A 23,800-nucleotide genomic window follows, 5' to 3' on the forward strand; every position below is an offset into this window, starting at 1 on the left:
CTCATGTATTCTGCATTCGAGGTGAGTGGTCTACCCAGAGTTATTCTGCCTCTCATACCGGGAGCAAAAGGAGAGAGAAGGACAAGGAAGAAGATGAAACCAAATGCAAAGCCAATGGGTAGTATCGCTCCCCTGTGAAGCTTAACAACCAGTTATTGACAGCAGTTCTTTTGATCAGGCTATTCTTACATCACTTCTAAATCTGATTGTGCTAAAGATTTGGGGTTGTAGAGATTATAGTACCAGTGAATTCAATCCAGCACTTGGTGCCTTTTATTTAGCTTCAAAAACACTTTAGGCAATCCATATTAGTTTGCATGTTATATCATCAGAGATGATCAATAACAAAATTATATAAAGTACTGTTACAGATAGTATGACTCACCTGGTTTTTACTATGGAAATTCCATTTTAATACTTTGGTTTGGTAAAGAATGAAAAAAACAGCACATGTCAATACAAAGGAAACGAAAAAAGCAATGAAGAATCCTGAAGCATGGATGGCATGGCTGTATGAAATCTGAAATGAAAAGACCATATTATTTAAATTAATTTTCCTATATATACAAAGATCAGACTCAAAGATCACAGCTGTAATGAACGCAGTAAATTACTTTTAAATGGCTTTATAAAACTTCAGGGTTACTCAGCATTAAATTACAATTAGTAATTTTTATTTATTAATAGTGTCTATTTTCCATAGATTTTGAAGTCTGCATGCCCTTATGCCCACCTAGTCCAAATGCCTCTGTAAATTCCAACAACAGATCTCTCATGGATTGAACTGTAGTTGCTGTGACTTTTGGGAAGACTACTTAAGAGCCTGCGTTGCCAATCTCTCCAAAATCTCATTGAAATTAATGGCATTTGACATTGCCCAGAGCCTCTGAAAAATCAGTCTGATGTTGGCTTCCTGAAATTAATGGCCATTTCTTGATTCAATAAAACTCAGTAAACAACACTGGGATAAAGTACTAATAGGAGTTCAGAATAAACAGATAACTGACGATAAAACTCCCTAATTTGTGTGTATCATTGCAGTTTCTCCATGAGACAGAGTCAGAAAAGAATAGCAGAAGCACTGGAACTACACTTCAACTAATATCTTTGTATGCCTTTCACTTTAGGTCTTAATTTAATCTTTAAATGGAATGGCATTAAAAATTAATTTTTACTTCATGCTCCATGTAGCAAAAGTTAATTTAATGTTTGTTTAGTTCTTTGAGATGTCTGCATGAAAAATATAGCACAGCTACTAGTATAATGTTTCACCACAAAATAATCACTCTGCTGGGGCTAGAAAGTGTAAATAATTAACATGCCGCTTGCAAGCAGGGCTTGGTCATCTCATAAAGTAGAAAGCTGGGAGCATTCCATAGAACAAACAGAATTCAGCACAGGAAGCAACAATCATATGCAGTCTGCAATGTAGAAAGTATTTATTCTAATTTAACAGCAGAATTTGATCCTTTTACTGCCTGCTTATGGAAAAAAGTTCTTGGATAGGGAATTATCTATGCTTTTATAAGACAGTAAAATGAGTTTTGGAGGGACACCCCATTTCCTTGGATACAGCCTAATGGGCTATAATGCCTGAAAGCATCACAGTGGATGCTGCGGTGTGGGGAATCAGAGACCCCATACAAACCATGGCATAGGACCAGTTTGGCACTGCAGGCTGACCTCCAAACCACTGGCACATCAATGAGCCTCAAAACCCATATGCAAAGCTAACTTCTTAAGCCATCTTAATAGTGTGAGGTGAAGAGGCATTAAAGGCCTGATTTTCTTTCAAAAGTTGCTGTGCTCCCACTGATTTAAAGGATGCTGAGGGAAACAATTCTGGCAAAAATGAGGTCAACATAATTATTATCACAAATCCCATGCAATGTGGCTAGACAGGAGAAATGCATTTTGCTTTCACTACAGCTTCCTACTCAGCATTGAAACCACTCAGCCAAGGGCAGAGGCATGCAGTATTCACAGCCCCTGAAGCACTGAGGGAAGACATCTGGCACGGGCCAACAGATAAGCTATGCTCGTATTTTTTCGTAACCCACATTTTTCATAACCCATATTTTTTCATTTATCTTGTCATAGGCAACCAAGCACTTTCTTCCAGCAACACCGAAGAGAAAATCCACAGGGTATGAAAAATTTTAAAGAACAGCACAACAAGAAGTGTGCAATTAAACCACATGTAAATTCACAGGACCAGCTTAGCATGGTACTGCCATGGCTGTGTAAGTAGTTCTTCATTTTTCTAGCCCCTAGTCAACATTCAGAATCCGCTTAGTCACAAGCATATTGGTTGTTCACCATTCACCACAATCATGAACCCTTTCAAATAATTTTTAATAAATAAAATTTAAGATTGAGATCACGTATAACACTTGACACTATGGACAAATACAATACATCTCACTTGTCTCAGTATGAAACAGTTTCTCGATAGGTGGAGGATAACTCCACACTTTTTGAAAGGCAAATAGCTTTCTTGTGGTAGCTATGCCCAAGAGCACGTGAGCAAATTCCTCATCACAATTCTCTGTGGCTGGACAATGCTTCAGACTAAAAAAAAAAAAAAAAAAAAAAAAGCTACACATATAATGGAACTCTGAAGATTTTCTTTGCTAAATATTGCTGCTTTAGGATAACAAAACCCCACTGTCTTGACTCCTGTTTTCTTCCCCTTATAATTGGAAATGGCAGAACTTGTCTATGATTAATAGCCAGATGAAATTTAAGTACCTAACTACACTCTTAGCCCCCTAGGATTTAGGTTAGATTATCCATGAGTTTAAGTCAGTGAGTTTGAGACAGTGTAATGCCAAGTCATAGCATTTACCTTGGTCTTTTCTTCTTCAGTTATGGTGAATGATGCCATCAACGATACGAGATGTGTTTTATTCTGAGAGAAATATAAAAATATTACAAGCATTAAAAAATGAGCAGAATCCAATTTATAACACTGGCAAACAGCCCAGAGTCTCTACAAAAGCTTCTCCTCAGAAGAAAAGCTATACTTCTCACTAGGTAAAGCTGAATAAAATCTGATAGCTAAATGTAGTGGTAAAAGTGCTCTGTGGGATATACTCCCCTTCTAACCAAGCACGGGCTTATTCAGTGCTCACAGATTTACACTTTTTCTACATTTATAAACTCTGTGTTGACTGAAAGTGTACAGAACATGAGTCAAAGTCACTGCATATGTCTTGCAGGGATCAAAGTTTGCAGCTCAATGTCTATCAATTCTGCTAAACATCCACCTGTATCCTCTCCTCTTATCATTTCTTGGTTTTGAAGTCTTGCTCTCTGTCTCTGTAGTATACCCTCATGCACATTGATCATTTTTTCCTCTAAAACAAGTGAGATACAGCAGCTGGAAATGAAAATATATACGCAAGGTCTAACTACATGCACTTAAGAAAACGATGAGGAAAATATCAAAACATATTTATGAATGAGGAATAAGTCACTTTGGAAGAAACCACTCTTCTTGTGTCATTAGTCCTGCTTTCTACTTAGGTTAACTCCAGCATTGTTAGATCCATGATCAGTTCTCTTGGAGCCTGGTGCAACTGAGTTCTCAAAAAATCACCAAAGATTGAGTGATTACCCAGCTTCTCTCAAAAATCTCTTCAAGGTCCTCAAAACTCTCATATTTAAACAGTGCTTTTGATTACAATAAATTATTTTTTTTTAATAAAAACATGTCAAAACTGCAACCTCTCACAGACTATAGGAAAACACACATAAGGAGGTGGGATACTGTTATTTTAAGGATACACAGATAAACTGGAAAGAAATAAGAAAAGTAGAAAGAAATGCTTCAGGACAACACACAAACATCCTTTACCTATTTAAGGAGGCCTAATGCTTCCTAACCTTTGAAAAATAATTCATGTATTTAAAAAATTCATGGTAACCAGGGAGCTTAAGGACTTCACTGCAGTACATGCAGGCCTCATCACAGGTCTCATAGCTTAGGCAGACAACCATAGAATCACTTAGGTTGGAAGTCCATCAAACTCCAACCCCCCTGCCATAGGCAGGGTTTCCACCCACTAGATCAGGTTGGCCATCCAGCTCTAGGGATGGGGCATCCACAGCTTCTCTGGGCAACCTGTTCCAGTGCCTCACTACCCTTACAGTGAAGAATTTCTTCCTAATCTAACATATCCTTTTACAGTTTAAGATCATTCTCCCTTGTCCTATCATTATCTACCCGAGTAGAGTCCCTCACCACGCTATTTATAAGACCCATTTTGGAACTGAAAGGCAGCAGCGAGGTCTCCCTGGATGAACATCCTCAGCTGTCTCAGAATTTCTTCACAGGAAAGGTGCTCCAGCCCTCTGAACAAGAACTGCTTTCAAGACTTGTACAGGAAATACCTGTGATGAACTCCTGAAAGTTAACTTTGCAGGCAATGTCAAGACCCTGCCATTCCATGTTTCCTTTGCATCAAGAAGTGCAGTGTAGTTGATTGCAAAGTATTCTCCAACTGTTAAAAGAGAGGAAAAAAGTGTGTAGATGAGGTACATTTACCCATACAATATTGGCCTCTTAAGGAATTGTGTCTGCATTTTCTTAAATAAAACAGTACATACACTGTCTCGAAAATAACCCAGCAGAGTTGCACTTTTTTTTTTAACACAAGAAGACTGAAGAGTTGAGCACCCAGCTGAGCTCAGCTGCAGTTACAGATGTTTGCAAAATATGAAAAGCAAGTCCAATATGAATAAAACATCTGAGGAGCTTTTTAGGCTCCCCTTTAGACTGTGCTTCCTCACCAGCAAAAGTGCTCTCCTAGGAGTCTAGCTGCAGTAAGCTCCTCAGTAGGGGAGGTAGCCAGAGCCTACCAGCATAGTCCAGAGAAGAAGAATATGGATAAATTTACTTTATCCCAGGAAAATTTCTCAAAGTTCTCTGAGGAAGATCTGGGACAGCTCTGGAGCTCTTCCAACACAGCACATCCCCCACACGAAAAATCATAATCCTAAAAAGCAATTTATTATTTTTCTATGGACATCTTCTACCTCTTGCACATGTGCTTAGGAAAGAGAAGATAAAGAAATCAAGAAAGACAAATTTTTATGAATGTGCAAGGATCCAAATGCTATCTAAGAAACACACTAACTCCAAGACTGGGACGGTCTTTTTGGTCTATTACTTGCTTCAATTTTATAATTTGCTCAAGTCTGTAGAAAATGGATACAGAGCAGAGCTGTCTTCTTTCAGATTAATCATTCTGCCTGTTTGCATGTTTTTTTGCAATTCCGGTGTACCCCTACCTCAGCAAGTTAATCCACCGTGATTTTAAAGACACTACTCAGTAAAGTGTTTGCTTACTTTCTACCTTATTTAGCCAACGTCGTTCTTGTTTAGAATGACGTTTCAATTAAAATTGGTTGTGCAGAAGCTTTTTAAAATATCCAAAATGAACAAAATACCATCATGAAAGATTCTGTTTCATTTTGACAGCAGTGACTTTTACAGAGCACAAGGGCTCACTTCCATGCCTGGAAGAGGCAGTTCAAAGGTGGGAGCCAAAATGGGAATTAATAGAATTTTAAACTGCAGCGCAAAACTGGTTACAGGGTATTTCACCCATATCAACCAATAATTACTGAGTTTACATCTTCAAAAATAAATATCCTGATTTGAACAGATGCTCTTCCACATGTGTAATCAGAGCTACTTCTCTGCAGAATTTGTTACCTTGCAAGAATCTTTTCCTGTAAATCTGTACACCATCTGTTGTCTTATTACCACTGTTTTTTTGAACATGTAGACCGGTGATATTGTCCAGGAGGATAAGATCGGTGATGTTTCTTGAGAGCAGCGTGTTGGTGTTATTAATCAGAAGTCTAACATAGGCAGTTTGAGGATCATGTTCAACATCCACCTGAAAACAGAAATATTAACAGTGCAAAACAGTTGTAAGTGCATCAAGAGCAAAATCTGTAGTCTTGATTGCTAGTAAATAGTTCACTATTTGTGTAAGCCAATTTTCTGAAGGCATTCTGAGAAACCTGCAAACAGCACTACACTCAGTTTGATCTCAGACTCCCAAGGAGATTTTAATTTTTGGTGTGCCTGAATGTTGCTCAGAGACAGAGGGACATAAAACAAAAGTTTTATGCCAGAAGTAAAGTGAAAGCCAGAAGTAAGTGAAAACAAGCATACGAATACTCCTGTGACACACAGAACTGGAACATAACTTCATAACCAGATTCTGGAAAATTCTTAGCTTTTGTATCATGAAGATGTTTCTTTTGCAAGCTGTCCTCATTGCCAGTTCATTCTCTTCATGCATTTTTGTTCTCTGGTTCTCTCTTTTTCCACAGCAACTGCACGCTCCAAAGGGTGCCAGCTGCTTCCATTTGCCCTTCCCACATAAGGGCTGATGGAGCTACTAGCAGACTTGGAGTTCAAGGCTCTGCTTCCAGTTAGAGATGAAATTCATAAATTAATAAGCAATCACTAGCAACATGCAGTCACATGACTTTATCTATTTATTCCATTAGGCATTCATTAACTTTCACTGAATAATTACACCCTCTAAATGAAATTGCCTTGAGCACAGAGTCACTTACTGACCTCTCACCTTTCAAAGTGCCTTCCATTATAAAATTGTATTAAGCCAAAACTGTCTAAAAACTCCATCAGGCCTGTACTATGATGGTCCATAACATAGCCATGATGGCACAGTGGTCTTCTAATAATGGCACCAAATTAACACTTTGTGAAATAACCAAAGTGTGATTCAGGGACAATCTTTCTCTTTTTCCCTCTTTTTTTTTTTTTTTTTTTTTTTTTTAAAAAAAAAAAAAAAGGCAATGTCTCTTTTCTCTATCTGGACACTAGGAAAAATAGCAATAAAGCAGCCTTCCCCAAAATGACTACTAAAAACATTAACTGTGGGAGATGTCAGAAATCATACAATTTATTGCAGCCACAGATTCAACATATGTAGTTATAATTTTATAGTGCACCTCGACCCATGCATTTCATTTTAATTCAGCATAGAAACAGATGAAAGTTTCAGAATGTTTTATGAACCGAGGAAAAAAAAAAAAAAGCTTTATTAAAATTATAATTGCTTAGTTTGCATTTTCTGACATAAATGGCAATAATTGCATTTGAATAAATCTGTTTATGTAAGTAGCTCTTCTCATTATACTACACTAAATTTTCCAAACTCATTACGTAAAGTTCAAACTCAATTGTATTAAATAAATCTTATGGGGGGAAAAAAACAACTACCTATTATACCAGATTCTGCAAATAAATGCCAGCAGGTATAAAAGTAGGCCTTATCATATTTGTAAAGAAAGCTTTGCCAGTTTCATACGTTCATGTGTCTTGAGCTAGACACAACATTTCTGGGACCTAAAAACACCAGATGTTAGAAGTGTGATATACTTGGGGCAGATTTTCTGTCTCCTGGTTTTCTGAACTGGTGTGATGTAGTCAGCAGACCTTTCAGCCTTTCCTATGCAGTCACAAAGCTGGAAACTTGCTTTAAAAACAACAAAATGAAACAGGAAAAAAGCTTAAAAGTCACAAAAAGAAAATCCAAAGCCACAAAGCAGAGACCCTGACCCAATCACTGAATCAAGAAAGCACACATTGAAAGACCACAGGTTCAAACTGCACAAGTTGTTAATACGATATTATGTTCCACAATAAGTGTGGATAGGCTTGTGCACACAAACAATTATGCACTACCAAGAGAAGGAGCTGGGAATAGGTGGGAAAACAGAAAGTCTTTCCCTTCCTTTACTTTCCCATACCTTTCTTTTGCTCTTCTGTGAGATGAAGGCAAAAATTAGGATTTCATCATTTTTTCCCATGCTTTTAACCAGACAAAAATATATTCCTTTACATTTGGAGAGAGGAGATGTAAACAGTAATTTAGCTAAATTCTTACAATAGAATAGGCAGAAAAAGTAGGATGTGTATATTCATAGGTAGGTGAGGGAATGTGGCAGCACTACTCCTCTCCTTCCTTTAGTTAACAGGTTTAATGCACACTCCCACATACAGTTCATTATCGTTCTCCAACTAAATTTGCATTTTCTCTTCATTTCATTTAATAAAATTCTTAATTCAGTGACTAAACAAAGCAACCCTTCTGAGGAATCAAAAATCTATCACTAATCTACTGCAATTTTCCTCAGGCAGCCAGAAGGTCGTGTTTTTTGCATTTGTCAATACCTTCAAATACAGGTTTTACTTTAGAATCACAGAATACCCCGAGTTGGAAGGGACCCATAAGGGTCATCAAGTCCAATTCCTGGCATCACACAGGTCTACCCAAAAGTTTAGACCATGTGACTAAGTGCACAGTTTGATCACTTCTTAAATTCAGACAGGCTTGGTGCAGTGACTATGTCCCTGGGGAGCCTGTACCACTGTACAACCACCCTCTCTGTGAAGAACCTCTTCCTGATGTCCAGCCTAAACTTCCCTGCCTCAGTTTAACACTGTTTCCCCAGGTCCTATCACTGGTGATTACGCAGAATAGGTCACCTGCCTCTCCACTCCCCCTCGCGAGGAAGTTGTAGACTGTGATGAGGTCTCCCCTCAGCCTCCTCTTCTCCGGGCTGAACAGGCCAAGTGATGTCAGCCGCTCCTCTTATATCTTCTCCTCTAGGCCCTTCACCATCTTCATCGCCCTCCTCTGGACACTCTCCAGCAGTTTCACATCCTTTTTATACTGCAGTGCCCAGAACTGCACACAGTACTCAAGGTGAGGCCACACCAGCTTTCATTATTTCTGACTGGCAATGAATTTTAAGCTAGTAGTAGTGGATAGTAGCAGATGAAATAGCAGATGAGAATGAAGCAGCAGGTAAGCTGGTGGGTTTGACCACTCCTAGAAAGAACCTCCTCCATATGCCACTGCCATTTGGATCAGTGGCCACTGGATATCTCATTTGAGTTGCTATTCTAAGTAGCAACAAGATATTTTTTCTTGTATTTGGAGCAGATGATTATGCTGCCAAACATCTACAGGAAGAAAACACAATGGCAGCCACTGACAATAGAGATAAGTGCTTATTTCAGTTTCCCTCTGCCCCTGCAACAGATGTCACTTCAGGTACATGGGTGAGTACATGTCACTTCAGGTACATGGGGGAATGAAAGAACCACAGCAAGAACAAGAACATGTTAGGAGGAATTGCCTTAGGAGTGAAAGGAACAGAGGATCTCCAAGAAGTTTGAACAAATGCAAGAATGCAAGAATCCTTAGAAAACAGAAATGAGAGAGGTAAAAGTTTTAAAAGCCAAATAGACAAATTTAAAGATTTATTTCAGCTCTGCTAAAGATTACTATCGTTATGAAGTACTACCTCAGAAGCGTTCATGCCACGCTGTGGAATGAAGTCCTACAGGAACTTCTTTCTTGTGAAAGAAAGAAGGACTGGGCCCTCAAAGCATGGGTAAATTTTAAATACCCTAGTTTTGATCATGGTATTTCCATGATTAAATGCTGGAAAAATACTGCCTTCAAGAAGTAAACATATGTCATCTCCATGCTCTGAGGAGTCACTTACAGGTGGTGGGTAGGAAATGTGCTAAATTCACTTTTTTTTTTTTTTTTTTTTTTTTATTTAAAACAGCTAAAGACAACCATATGGCTGGTCTGCCTCTTAGCAGGAAAGCATCTGTTCAAATGAATTAAGATTGAAGAGGATGACAAGGTAAGCAAAGGGAAATAAAACATGAAATGAATTTCAACATGGAAGACAATTCACATACAGTTGTACTGTTTTCAGTAATTTACAACAGGTAGCACGGCACAATTATTTTCTGGTAATACTGGTATCTACAACAGACTATCTTTCATCTTGTACAGCAGGATTTCACAATTTTTAATGAGTCTGTATGAGGATGCACTATGAATGGCAGAAAAAACAATATGTATTTGTCTCAAACTCAAAGCTAAGAAGCTTTGATACAAAAATTGAGAATCCCCAGTGCAAAACCCAGAAGATTCTGTCACTGCTTCTTATGCTTGAAATGCTCACTATTTGGCCTCATTAATTATGATATGCAGTTACTTCAATAATGACATTATACATAATTAGTGCCATGAGATGTGATGCATATTCATTCTCTGTGTAAATGATCCGGTGCAGGTCATAATGTCACCTCTTCTGTACTGGGTACTAAATTCTCTGTCATCATATGAAACATTTCAATGGCTGAATTCAGATTTGCCTTAAAGTTGGATGCACTTTCTCTCTCCAAGGGAAAGCACGGTGAACTGTCTCTAATGATAAAAATTCAGATTTGATTCATCTAGCACGGGGAATAAAAAAAAGGGGGGGTGAGGGGCAAAGGAAAAATAAGTAGATCTATTAAACTATGCCACCTAAAGACGTAAAATTGAAAGTTTAAAAATTCTTTATAGCAGAGAGGTCTTTGCTCCTTGTATGCATTTTATGCAAGCCAAATGAAAATTTTTATCTATTAAATACCGTGCTAAATACTGTGCTTTTATCTATTAAATACTGTAGCTGAGTCCCACTAAGTATGCTGATGGTGACACATGGTTTCTTCCATGGCTTTGTTATAGGATGTCCCCAGATGCTTCACAGGGTTCTGTTCCCCATGAAAGCATGTCCACACTTGACACAGGTAGGGCACACATGGAAGACAGATGAACACCTAAAAAGGCCCATCACATTCTCTACAGAAGTTTCTCTCTATCATTATCCAGCCTTGTGACTGATACACAGAACATTTGCACGTTTATTCTTTTTATAGATTCATACCGAGGTATTTAACACTGGTCAAAAACCCAAATCCCCTATAGTCTGAAAAAAGATTTCACTGACTTAATTCAGTTTTGAAACAAATTATTCAATTTCAATTCAACAATGCAAAATTATTCCTCTTGCAGAGGTGCAATCATCTCAACATAAAAATGGAAATACTCCCAAATACACAGTACGGGTACTATTCTGTTTCCAGTTTTAAAGAACACTTTTTGAGTACAAATTTCCTATCAAATTAACAAGAGAAATGAAAAAAAATAAAAACAAAATAACAAAAACAACAAAACACCAAAAAACTTACCACAGCACATTTCTGAAGGGTTATTCCAAATCCAGAGGAGGCATCTTCAGGCTGCAGAGGAAGAGGAAAAGTCTACACAGTGCAGGAAACTATCATAACTCACAAAATGAAGCACAAGTAGTATGTAAATAAGAAAATGAGAAAAATAATTAAGAGGTATTAATCAACTTCAAATTTAAGAGCTTTGTTATCCCAGCAATTACTCTTTTTGTTAGTCCAAATCCGTTTGAACTACTTATTCCCACCTCTAATTACTAGTATCTTAATTGGCACATGCATCTTTTGGCTATCAGACTTCCCTAAGTTCATTAGACTATATGGATACAATTCATTATTATGTGTCTATCAGAGTTTACACAGCAATCACATAGCTGTATCTGTCACAATAATTATTTGGAAGTCTCACAACCAATTGGTATTGTTGAAGCCATCTAAAGTGAACACAATCACCTGAGACAGAATTAGAAACATACTAATTAGGTAGTAAATTCCAAGTAACATTCAGTTTTGACATAATTGCAATGATGTTTATAAATACTGTAAGTAGCAAACTATGATTTACTGACCAGCTGATGGTTAACAGAAGACTCTCGTTTAAACAAAATCTTCTTTGTCCATGAAGGTATCAAAGCAAATACCGAATGGCTCCACTGACCGTCTGAGGCTGCAGAAGTCAAGAGCAGGTCATTGACTTCACTTGCTTGAATTACCAGAGGTAATTGCAGTGCTGAAAACCAAGGCAAGACTCTGTGTTAGAGCTAAAGGTGGCTTTGGCACAGCAGCTACTTGGTGTGTGTCACCCCTGAAGATTCCAGCCAGAGATGATGGGGCTTGTGGTACTCAGCATGCACACCATGACCAGCACACTCTCCCAAAAAGCATTTCAATTTTAAATAGGCAATGGAGACAAGAGGGTAGATATGAAGCAGAAATGGGACTTGCCCCAGAAAATCCAGCAGGAGTTAAAACAAAACTGCGTCCTACCTAGGGAACTCCACAGAAGATTTCTTGCCACTTAAACGTAAATCATCTAATCCATGAGTTAAAAGGTTTCCACATTAAATCAACTGTTAATATTTTCAACACAAAGAATTTTACAGCAAAGCATAAATAATTGAAGCACTCTACAATGTGAGTGGCCTCATTGCTAAGGGTGTTCTGCTTCAAAGATACAGTCTGCCAATTAACCATCAAGTATTTCAGTACATAGAACAAAAATACTTCTCAGTTGACTGAGGGTGTCAATTACTTTTCAGATTAATTGGAGTGCAATGAAATCAAATACTCCACAATTTAGTAATTTGCAATATCAATGCTATCCTATACCCCATCTCTCACATTTTTTAGTAGAGATTAGGCCAGGATATCACATGAAACTACAAGAACACCTTTGGAATTGCAATATGATAATAATTTCCATCTAATGAAGTAAAAGCACCTACGACATTAATAATTGGAGCTTACACTAAAAATCAGTAATTTAATCTAATTGTAAAACAGTACAGCTGCTGAATAGAGAAAAAATGTAGTGAAAATTTATAAAAGGACTGTGGACTTTCTGTGTTTAAAGAAGATACATTTTTGTCATTCTTTGCAAAATAGTTTTAATTTATTATTTATTTTTAAACCGCACGTTTTAATCATTAGGATTATATATTCATATGAACAAAAATTCTAATCAAAAAGCAAAGATTTTTGGCAAATGACACTGTTATGTAAGCATTATTTTTTATAAAGCTATTAAATGTTAATGAAATATGAAGAGTTGAACATACTGACAATCTCAGAAAAATGAGAAGCTTCATGTTTTTGGAAAGGCACTGTTCTGTTGGAAGAACAATACAGATAAATACTGTCAGTTGTAAATATAAAAGACATGCACAGAGCATTCAGAACTAGATGTTTAGAAGAAGGTCCTATAAAGTGCCTCGAGGCATTGATGCACTGAAAAGGTTTATGTTAACATAATGAATGAGATGTGTTCCTGCTGCTTACAGAACCCAGATGGACATGTACATCTCAGGGACCTTCACTGTCTTCCCAAGGATGAATAGCATGCTTTTAATTTGGGAGAGTGTGGTTTATACTGGATAAAAATGTGGTTATACCCACCAGGAAAAGCTACTCGTTTACATTTTACAATTAGCTTTAATTCACTTCCCTGAATTTCACTTACATACTTAAACCATTATTACACAGTGAAACAGACTCAGACTAATTTAGGGACCGTAAAACTAATAAGGAAAATTTGGTGAGGAGAACAGTGGTATGTAATTACGATACCAAATGCCTGCATACCTTTTTGGTTGGTATTTTTCAAGGGTAGTCATGCATGCTGCATTTCAGTTTCAATACTAAGCAACAGCCCAAATCACTCAGAACGTCACCAGTGCTGAACTGACGTGCTGGTTACTAGTCTGAGCCCACCTGGACACTGCACTCCCTAGCAGATCAAGTGCAATATTATCCTGCCTAAAATGGCTCCAAACGTATGTTCTGACAACTGAATCATGCTTCTTCTTAGTTTTGTACAGATTCAGTGTTTGGATGTAAGGATTCATTTTGTATTTGCTGTGCCTCTGAGATGTTGATCCAATTGCCACCCTATTCCCATGGAGGTAGGAAATCAGCTCCCCTTTTCATTTTCTTGCCAGACTACCATAGATGAACTTTCCCTTATAGTAAACAGAAACTCCAGTTGAAGACAAGAAGGAACTTCTTAGAGCTTTGTAAGAGCCAGAAGTGAACATAGAAAAGTATATAGGCTTTGCTGAACTCCTGCCTTGAAAATGCTTCTTGCTTAGCAGATCACTTCCTTCTTGTTGATTAACCTCCCTCATAGGAAATAGAGAAGGGGGGGTATTTGTTTCATGAAATATCTTTTGTTCTCATGCCCTACGTAGCAAGAGATCTCTCCATCATTACTCCCAACTGTGCTTTCCATGTGACAGCAAATCCTGATATTCCTACCTGGAAAGTACCAAGTCCATAGTAACCAATTTGATTAACTGATCGTGTTCTTTGCTTCTGAATAAATCTCAGGATTATTAATTATACAAGATGACTGTTTTCAAGTTGTGCTTTGTCATCACTTACAATCCTGCAATAATGTGGCTAGCTCCCAGAGTAATCCTCCAGGCACGTTACTTGGCTGCTCCATCATTGGTAATTAGAGGTTGGGGATTTTGCAGGTTCTTGACATTATGCTAAGCAGCCTCAGTGGTGATGATGATTGCAAGGATACTTCTGCAAATTCACTTGCACCTTCCCAGCATTTAGGCTTTGCTCAAGAAGATACAATCAGGATGAGGTACGTCCATAGCACAACACATGCCACTGCCTTGCTCCAGTTTTTTTCTCATCCTTTATATTTATTTTTAACAGCACAGGCTGTTTGCTAATACCCTTGTATCCCTTGCCAGTAAAGCAGCACTATTCTAACTCATTATTTTTTGTAGTATCAAATGTTAGTTAAAAAAATAAAAATAAATAAAAAAAAAAACACAAACAAACAACAAAAAACTCTTTTCCTGATCCACAAATATTTATCTGTCACTAGAACACTACACACACCTCAGTCCAGCTGACCTACAAGAACATAACGGCTTTTCCACATAATTCACTGAATACTCGTAACCTCAAGATGACATAATTGCAGTTATCAATTAACCTTGGTAGGTGAGTTTCAGACTTGTCTCTTTTCAGACAAGGTCTAGATGGATTATAGATAGCTGATCATTGCTTGAAAAGTCAGACACTGCACATCTGAGAAAGGATGTTACAGGCATAACACATTCTGTGGTTTTCAAGTTTATCCCAGATTTCTGTTCTGAAAATGTTCTTGTAACAAGTAATCTACTTGTCTGAGGTCTGATTTGTCTGAGGTTGGAAAATACAAAATACTAATGCTTGACTCCTGAGGCCTTTCACTAACAAGCATTGAGCTTTCTTTTTGATACCCTGCTGTTCAGAAACGAGAGCACAGCACTGTCAGTGCCTCTTCAGAGGTGCATCCCAATCCTTACACTGGCTCTGCAATCTCTTTACTCTTTTCACTCTCTTTTCTTATAGTTTCAACCTTTGCCACTTTTCCGGCTGTTTTCAAAAAAAAGGGGTATCATTTGAGCTGCACAGTCTTCACTTCCATTAGTTCCTAGATGGAAGCTATTCCCATTCCTTTTCGAAACAGGAACTTTGCTAAGCAGAGGAACAGTTTCAGCTGCACTGCCCAAATCTCAGCCCAGATTGCCAGACTGCTGCTGGGAGCACCCCAGGCACAGCACCTCAGGCCAAAACATTTCCCGGTGAGCAAAGCAGCAAGGCATGAGGCTTCATCAGGGGCTTTTCTGTAAACATCCCCAAAGATGTCAAATCAAACAGTTCATCAAAGAAAAGCAATAATTTCACTTTTTTTGAGATGTGAGAAAATATAACTGTCTCCAAGATGAAATTTTCTTTGTTTTCCTTAATGACATAAATTAAACATTCCACACATTTACAGTCTACGATCAAGTTGTTAAATATTTTATCTTCCTTTCATCAGCATGTTATTAAAATATTTTCTCATTATTTAATCCTACATAAACCAAACAGAAACAGACATACCACAACCCTGTCTTAAATTGCATATTCCTAGATAATTACCAGCACTGGTATGTTGACTTTGTATTGAATTACCAAAGGAAAATATGAAATTAAATATTAATGTAGCTGAAACAACTGGAAGATTGTCATAATATTTTACCACACCAAGTTTTTCCTATAACATTCACTCAGTCCCACATATACACAGTGCCACAACAATGGAAAACGACAAGTGCACAATTGATCAGCACACTCTCAATGCAAAACCAGATCAGAACAACCATTGAGTGCTGCTTAACTTTCTTTGGTGCTGTCCCCAGGCAGTCATTTTCCAACTCCTTTGCTTTGTGTACCACTGCTTTGTGTGGTGATCTGTTGTTTTGTGCTTCTAGCAGCCACAGTCAGGCCAGACACAACACACTTAGCAAGGAGAAGTCTCCTACCACCACCTCTCATTGCTTTTGCTTGCTGCAAATTACCAAGAGGATCCAATGTAGTACAAAATGCACCTACAGAGTGAAGCCTGTGGTAATGGTAGGTCTGTGTTCATATTGGCTGGAGATGGAAGAATAGGTATGCAAAGAAAGGAACTGTCCTCTGTGATCAGTCCCTTGCTAAAATGTTAGTTTTGAGTAATGACAAGGACCTTCAGTGTTAGGTTCAGCCTTACATACAGGACTAAAAAGGCTGCATCCTCAACATGTTAGTGGTGCTGATTAATACCTGTAGACCACTATTAAAAGGGTAGGTATAACATGCAAGAACTATAGTGCCTTATTTGTTCTTGATAGCAGTTAAGATTATTATTAGGTGCAGCAATTAAGTAGGATGATACAAAATTAAATGGTCTTGTAATAGGTTTCCAGCAAAGACTCCAGTAGGTTCTTAACCCATAGTAGGTCCTTAACCCATACCTTTACAGTATCTCCTAACCTGTTAATATACAATAGAAAAGTGAAGACTGCGACAAGTTTGTGAAATGTCAAGTCAACTATTAAAAATTAATTGACTCTAGGAGGAAAAAAGCAATTTAACAAAACATGCTAATATGCAACCTGCTCTCACAGGTTGCATATTTCAAGTCCAAAATTTGCAGTCTGATTTGCTTTTCCCCAGAATTTATCAGTAAAGCTTTGAATTATCTTGCTTCATTTCAGGGTGGAAGAAGAGTTGAATATACTTGTTTACTATGGTTTTGTTGTTGTTGTTCTGAATTATGCCTTGTCCTGAAAACCAACCAGGATACAAGATCCAATTTAAAGTCCATTCAATTACACGCAACAATGAACAAGCAAAGGTAGTAATTTACTGTATTCCAGTTTTGAATGCACCTATTAGCTTTCTTTGTTACAAAGTCAAAGAAACTATGGGCATAAACGACACAAAAAAAAATTCTACTTTTCATGCCTTGTTTTGATAAGTCAGGCCAGACTAGAACATAATTCTAAAAGTCCACTATATTCCCCAATCATAGGGCTATTCTGGAACTGCTTTTTTTTCATTTTATCCAAAAACAACTTGAAAAAACTTCCAGCAGAAACTATAAGATTGGTGTGCTGTTACAAACAATCTCAATTCAATACACTGCCATTTTCAATGACAAATGTTTTATGCAGTTTTTCTTTCACTGAGAACTTCTTCAGTAGGAATAAACATTCAAGTATCTTGATTAAGCAAGCCACTAGGAACTTGCTTACAAGAGTGGGACAATTCTCCATCATAAAACCAGCATACAATTCAGTATTTGTAGCAGCTCTTCATTTAACATGAATATTTACCTACTAACAAAATGGAAAAATAATTAATCACTAACACAAAAATATACTCTCAAAATCCTTCAATTGTGCCACTTTGTCTAACACCATTAGGTTCTTCTGAAGTATAAAACCACATGCATTTCCTTTCTCCGTGGATAGTACCTTATTAATTTGCAACCCATCAGAAAGGAAGATGTGAGCAGCAAAGATTATGTTGTATAAATACAGGAGAAAAAGAAACAACAAGGAAGCTAAGCAAATCTGAATTATTTGCTTTCATATTTAAATTAATAAACTCATTTCTGAATTAGCCATGGCATAGGGCAAAGAAATTAGAGGCATCTCACTGGATGACTGCTTCAGAGCGTGTAATTTCTTGGCAAATGCATGTTATGGAATCATCTCCTGGGGAACGGCATCCTGTGCCATGGGGGAAGGGTCTATTACAGATATTACATTGCCCCTCTTAATATGCTATATGAGAATGTCATAACCTTTCAGCGTACTCATCTCTACCACACTTCAATGAAGTAGAACGCTGTTTATTATCTCCATGTAAAGAACATGAAGACCAGAGTCTCCGAGAAACTACGTGATTTCTTCAAATGTAGACAAAGTCTGGCAGTCAGCCCTCTGATGCAGAACTTCTAAGACGTGACTCCTCTAAGTATAGGGCCACCCTTTTTCAATCAGATTAGGCAAAAACTGCTGAAGATGCGCTGTGTATTTGAGATCAGTAACTACTACACTTGATACCCACTGTAAACAGTATTTGAACTTATTATTTGAACTTGAACACTGGAACAAGATCTCAGGTACTAATTTTGATGGGATGCCTCCAGAACCAGACTGCTTCTTCTCTCTTTCCTTCCTCCAAACTCAGAGTGGAGGTAAAACCTGGGATTGGCTTCAGTCCCCTGCCCACCTGCACACCCATCGCCCTGTAGAGATGAGCCCCACAGGCTGAAAAGAGAGAGAAAACAATTGCATACCTGCCATTCCCAGGCATTCAGTCTCATTTTGTAGCCACAGATCATCTATAATAACCTAGAGTTAACAGAGAAGAGAGTAATTATAAAAAAAAAAATAAAAAAAATCATAAATATTGCTTAATTAATTTTTTAAGCTGAATTTATGCTTTACAATTAGACAGAATCCTGTTCCACAAAGCCATGAGTTTCCCCAAATTAACTACTAGAAGAAATACAACACTGGTCTAGAGGCAGTTTGTCAAGCAGTATGAGGCACTGCTGCCTCCTAGCATGGGTACACACACTTGGGGCTCAGACTGTATTTACACTCGATATTACCAGGCTGAGACTTTGCACAACAGTGGAGCAGACGTGTTTGCTATGAAGTATTAGTTTATTCTTATAAAATAATTCTTCTTGTCGTTTCCAAATGCAGAACTGAGGACCCAGGAAAATCTCATCACTAGGAGTCAGCAGGAATTTGTCCATATTGGATGAGTAAGTCTACACAGATCCATTCAAAGAGCCCACAGGCTAAAAACTGTAGCTTATGAGACTCCTGGCTGTGCCCAAACCATGAAGATTGTTACAGAAATCACAGCTCTAAAACTTCAGTAAAAGAAACTGGTGCCTTTAATGATTTTAATGCCCAGTGTTTTGATCAGGATGTAGTAGTCACGCAAGCAAGTTCTCATTTAATAAAAATGTTTCCCTGTGGAAGAAAAGACACAGTTACGAATACCAGCTGATTAACAGCTATCTTCTACATCCGCTGAGTGTGTGTGAGTAATGTTAGTTCTGACTCATGTCAACACTACTGTTATAGTAGAGCGAGTTATGGGCAATTTTATTCTTCACCTGCTTGAGGAATTCATCATTTTGATTATTGCTAGAGCTGTAACTTTAGTTAACCTTGTGTAGAAGCAGTTCTCACTTCAGATAGGACACTTTCCATCAACATAACAGAAAATGCAAGACATTTCATAAATTTGGATGCACCAGGATCCCTGGGTTTTAAGTAGAAAACATGTGCTGATAGCTAGCTGGGAGGCAGCCCTTGTGGAGTAGTAAGAAAGGACAGAACTCTGAGAAGCCCTGGGATGCAGCTCAGGGAGGCACAGGGCACTGAGCTCTTCACTGGGTGCTATTTGCATCTCTCACATATCCATTTGTACCATTCTTCCTGTGTAACGAAGTTACTGCATACAAACTAAATTATGCCAGCGATCTTTAGTTCCATTACTAATTTACTCTCATTAGTTAAATGATCAATATGAATCTGAGTTTTGACTAGCCAGTCATCCCAAGATCACAAAAAACAGAAAACTCCATTAGAAAACTTAAAATTGTCTGGTGACGATATATATATATATACACTGACATATTTGTCATATATACATATGGATATACAGCAATAGAAATCTCATTAGAAGGGATAGATATTTCTAGAGCACTCTTAGAGATAATGTGTGCCAGTACACTAAATGGGTGGATTTACACTAGTGTAAAACACTAATGAAAACACAGGAGGACAGCCTATTATGTTAAGTATTAACATAAATTTTGTTCATGAACATAAATACTAAATATGACTCTTCTGCATTACATGACATGGGCATTAAATGCCAACAGTCTCTTCGTAAATAAGCCTGTAGCAGAAATAGACAAATACTGGTTCAAGCATGTATAAAGATGTGTACAAAATGTGGCTTGCTGGCTAATCCTGCTTCCTATGAAATTTATGTACAAATGACTCAGGATTTCCAGAGACACCAGGCAGTCATTCATCTGCGGTTTTACAACAGCTCACACACACAAAAAAAAACAACACTATGGTGTTTGTATAGCCATTTGCATCAACTATGAATGACACTACAGCACTCCTCACTTTTTCTTCTGCCTTATCTGGCATTCTGTCCTCACTATTCTGTGCTGAATATTTGACATATTTCTTCCAGTCTATTGTAGAGTGCATCCATAATACCAGTGCCAACCCTACAGGCCAGCAGTGACATTAAGCATCAAAAGTAATTAATTTAATGCAGTAAAATTGCCAGCACACATCTTCCCAAGTTTTACATTGCTTTATTTTTCTGGCAGAAAAGTAAGGTTTTGGGAAAAAAGAAAAAAAAAAAAGAAAAAAAAAAACAACACTACTATTTCCTGCTGATCAGTGTTTTTTGTAATCAAAGCACAAAGTAAGGGAGTTTGTAACTCCCTGCATCCCCCACCACATGTTCTCTGGTACTCTTCACATGGCCAAAAGAAAACTGTGCTGGCACAGACTGCTAGATAGATAACTAGAGAGAGAAATAAAAATAAGAGCACTATCTTAAACCACTGATGGCATCCCTAATAGCAGGCTGACACCAGTGAGCCAGAGTGCTGTTATTTGGTAACAAAATCAAATGTATCCACTCAGGAAGAAGAAAGAAACAGTGTCAGCATGTAGGGTTTTGCAGTGGCCCCATCATGCTCATTCATGGGAAGCTTTCCCATTGTCAACGCCACCACACGGTCCGTGGTGCCTGCAGGGCCACAGAAGGGTACCTGGCATGGCTTTGGCTGCAGAGGATGCCTCCTAGAGCACCCCACGTTGGACCTGGGAGCCTTCCGAGGGAAATTAGCTCCCTTTGCCTCAGGAGGGCAAGGCTTAGCCACAACTTCTCGCACCACAGGGCCCTCCTGGGGCGAAAGAGATGGGACCAGCCTGCGACGACGGCTGCACCCCGGGCTGCCAAACCACCTGGGGCCACCACGCCGAGGCACCCCTCAGCACCCAGGGTCCCGGAGCCCTCCGCCGAGGCTCCTTCCCCCGCCGCAGCCCCCTGAGGAGGGGCTCCGTCCCGCGGCGCCCCCGCCTTACCCCAGCCGCCGTCCTCCCGCAGGGCTCCCGGGGCGGGCCGGCCGGGGGGCGCCGGGCGGCCGCTCCGAGGGGCAGAGCGGGGAGCAACGCCATGAGGAGGGCGGCCAGCAGCCGCCGAGCCCCCCGCGAGGACACAGAGGCTCCGCGGAGCCCCCCTCGCCTCTGCCCCCAGCCAGGCCGGGCCGCAGCCATCCGCCATCGGTCTCCTCCCACGATAGGCGGGGGGAACGGGCGGGGGGAGCTCCCTTTTCTCTCCCTCCCCTCCGGCCGAGCCGAGCCGGGGCTCGATGGCGGGGGTCGGGGCGTGCTTGCGGGCGGTGGGGCTGCAGTTCTGGGCCGGCTCGCTGCGGGTGCTGCCCGCCTTGCTGGCCCCCGCCGTGCTGCTGGGGCTGCTGCTGGGCGCCGCCGCCGCCGCCCTGCTCTGCCGCTGCGCCATGGGGCCGAGCCGGCGGAGCGAGGTACGGGGAGGCCGGGCGGGGAAAGGGGGCACCCGAGGGGCTCGGGAGCAACAGGGGGAAGGACTTCAAGAGACTTTGGGAAGGGCCCCGCAGTGCTGCTGGCCCGGCCCGACGAGGGAAGCATCGCTGGGCCCCGGTCCGGCGTCGGATTAACTCCGGATCGGCAGTGGGCGGGTGGGGTAACTCGCGACACCCCTCTTTAAAGTGGTTTTACTGCTTACTCTATTAAAAACGTCCCCAAAGTAAACGGGTTGACTCAAAAAAAAAAAAAAACAAAAAACAAACAAACAAAAAAAAAAACACCAAGAAACAGCAACACCCTGCTTTTGGCATATGTATGTGTTCTGAATAGTGCCCTCCTGGCCTTTATCCCTGAAAGTACCTTCAGCTGACCCACTAGTTGTCTCTCACAGCCATCACTTCGTGTAGAAGGCTGTGCAGCTTTTTGGGGACAGTGGAAGATGAACCCCATCTGCAGAAACTTCCTGAGATACTTGAAAATAAACACTTGTTTGTTTCCATTCTGCAGCAGGAGGAACAACTTGATTTCCAGAGCAGGAAAATGAACAGCACAAGCAGAGAGGATGAATACTCACCCACAGCAATAAGTTTTCACTGTGGTTACACTCGTAGATATGAGACGCACAGGAGGCAGAATATATTTGACATTCTGCTCGATGCAAAAGTATCAGGGTTTTCTAAAGCATGTGATTTTGTTAATGACATACCTGGCTCACTGTTTTAAGGACAAGGGTGTAAGGCTCATACCTCATCATTACACAAAGCATTTGTTTTGACCACAAAATAACAGAGGTAGCCCATACCTGCAGAATCACTACCTGGCAGGTACATTTTCTGAGAATTGTTACCAACTTCCGCTGCCTTTGTGGATCACACTTGGTCTCAGGTCATGTTGGGTTACTTGGGTGCAGCAGTGGTTGGCACAGCTGGGAAATTCAGAGCCCTGCAAAGCATTGTCAGTGTTCAGCGGGGTGTCTGGTTCAGCTTGATTTTTAACTGAACCTTTTTTCAGCTATAACTGGTCTTCTGCACGTGTATGGCTGCTAGGGTTGATGATCACTGAGTATGACAGAAGAGAAAAATTCTCTTGCTCCCAACTGCTTTTAAGTGGGAAGTTTGAAACTCTGTTTGAAGCCATGCTTTAGCCTAATAACGGATTCACTTCAAATGCTGGATCAATGCATCCTATGCGAGTGCAAGCCTCTCTGATTCAATTGCTCATTTTCCCTGCCTTAATAGATGGTATCTTTATTGTACTGTCACTACTAACTCAAATATAGCCAAGTACAATTTTATCCTTTATGTCACTTATGTCAATAGGGAATAGAGGCTGTCAGTTCTCTCTGGCCCAGATCTTTAGATGCGTTTAGGTGCTTAAATGCCATTAAAATCAATGCTGCTGCTGTAAAAGAGTTGTTTATTTCAAAAGAAAAATAAACTGCCTGCTGCTACATACAGAACACATTGCAGGGTGGTCAGATTGTATCCTAGGGGACTAATTTCCCAAATGCAAACAGGGTGACATTAAGCTGTACCCATTCCTTTCACATACTGTCTGGCCCACCTATTCTGTGGAGCAGCCTACTGCATGTGTAACAGTTCTGAACTATTATTCTTACTGTATCATAGTTACTATAAAGTTGCTACTATAGTATGGTAGTATTCTGACTAGTTAGTATATAGTTACTATAATATAGTAACATGCTTACTATATCATAAATACTATGTTGTTATAAGTATAATATAGTAGTTACTCTATTATAGCCTTCTGTATCCAGAATAAAAGCAGGGATATTTTACCTGTTTTACCGTGTTGCTTCCCAAGCATCTGATTTATACGTGCAGTGGGACCAGGGCAAGTACTTGGAGTATAGAGCATCTGTAGGCACTGCAATAAGCCACCAGCATTTGTCACTCAGCCCCAGTTAATTACTTCTATATATTCAGCCTGAATCTGTGGGACTTGAATGCATACAGTTAAGTGCCTTATTGGTGTGAGGATCTGTGCATACTGGGAAAGTTTTAAGAAAGCTTTACCATGGTAACTT

General features: G+C 39.5%; 2 protein-coding genes across 6 annotated transcripts in view; one reads left to right on the forward strand and one right to left on the reverse strand.

The window, feature by feature from the left end:
- The window catches only part of EVC2 (EvC ciliary complex subunit 2), a 72,234-nt gene extending 50,648 nt beyond the window's left edge, over positions 1 to 21,586 (reverse strand). The window contains exons 1-8 of one of the 4 annotated variants that reach the window (XM_082759177.1): positions 21,274 to 21,585; positions 18,429 to 18,483; positions 11,662 to 11,822; positions 11,096 to 11,146; positions 5,723 to 5,909; positions 4,396 to 4,505; positions 2,849 to 2,911; positions 386 to 520 (exon numbers count right to left, since the gene is read on the reverse strand). In XM_082759177.1, coding sequence (XP_082615303.1) covers positions 386 to 520; positions 2,849 to 2,911; positions 4,396 to 4,505; positions 5,723 to 5,909; positions 11,096 to 11,146; positions 11,662 to 11,822; positions 18,429 to 18,483; positions 21,274 to 21,465 — 954 coding nt within the window. In that variant the 5' untranslated portion in view covers positions 21,466 to 21,585. Of the gene's footprint in view, positions 1 to 385; positions 521 to 2,848; positions 2,912 to 4,395; positions 4,506 to 5,722; positions 5,910 to 11,095; positions 11,147 to 11,661; positions 11,823 to 18,428; positions 18,484 to 21,273 lie in introns of all 4 variants that reach the window. The other 3 variants (XM_082759175.1, XM_082759176.1, XM_082759178.1) reach the window with 3 other exon arrangements.
- The window catches only part of EVC (EvC ciliary complex subunit 1), a 54,483-nt gene continuing 52,137 nt past the window's right edge, over positions 21,455 to 23,800 (forward strand). Inside the window, exon 1 of one of the 2 annotated variants that reach the window (XM_082759180.1) lies at positions 21,455 to 21,731. In XM_082759180.1, coding sequence (XP_082615306.1) covers positions 21,561 to 21,731 — 171 coding nt within the window. In that variant the 5' untranslated portion in view covers positions 21,455 to 21,560. The remainder of the gene's footprint in view (positions 21,732 to 23,800) is intronic. The other variant, XM_082759179.1, reaches the window with a different exon arrangement.

The sequence above is a fragment of the Aythya marila genome (assembly GCF_965140915.1).
Source record: "Aythya marila genome assembly, chromosome: 4".
NCBI lineage: Eukaryota > Metazoa > Chordata > Aves > Anseriformes > Anatidae > Aythya > Aythya marila.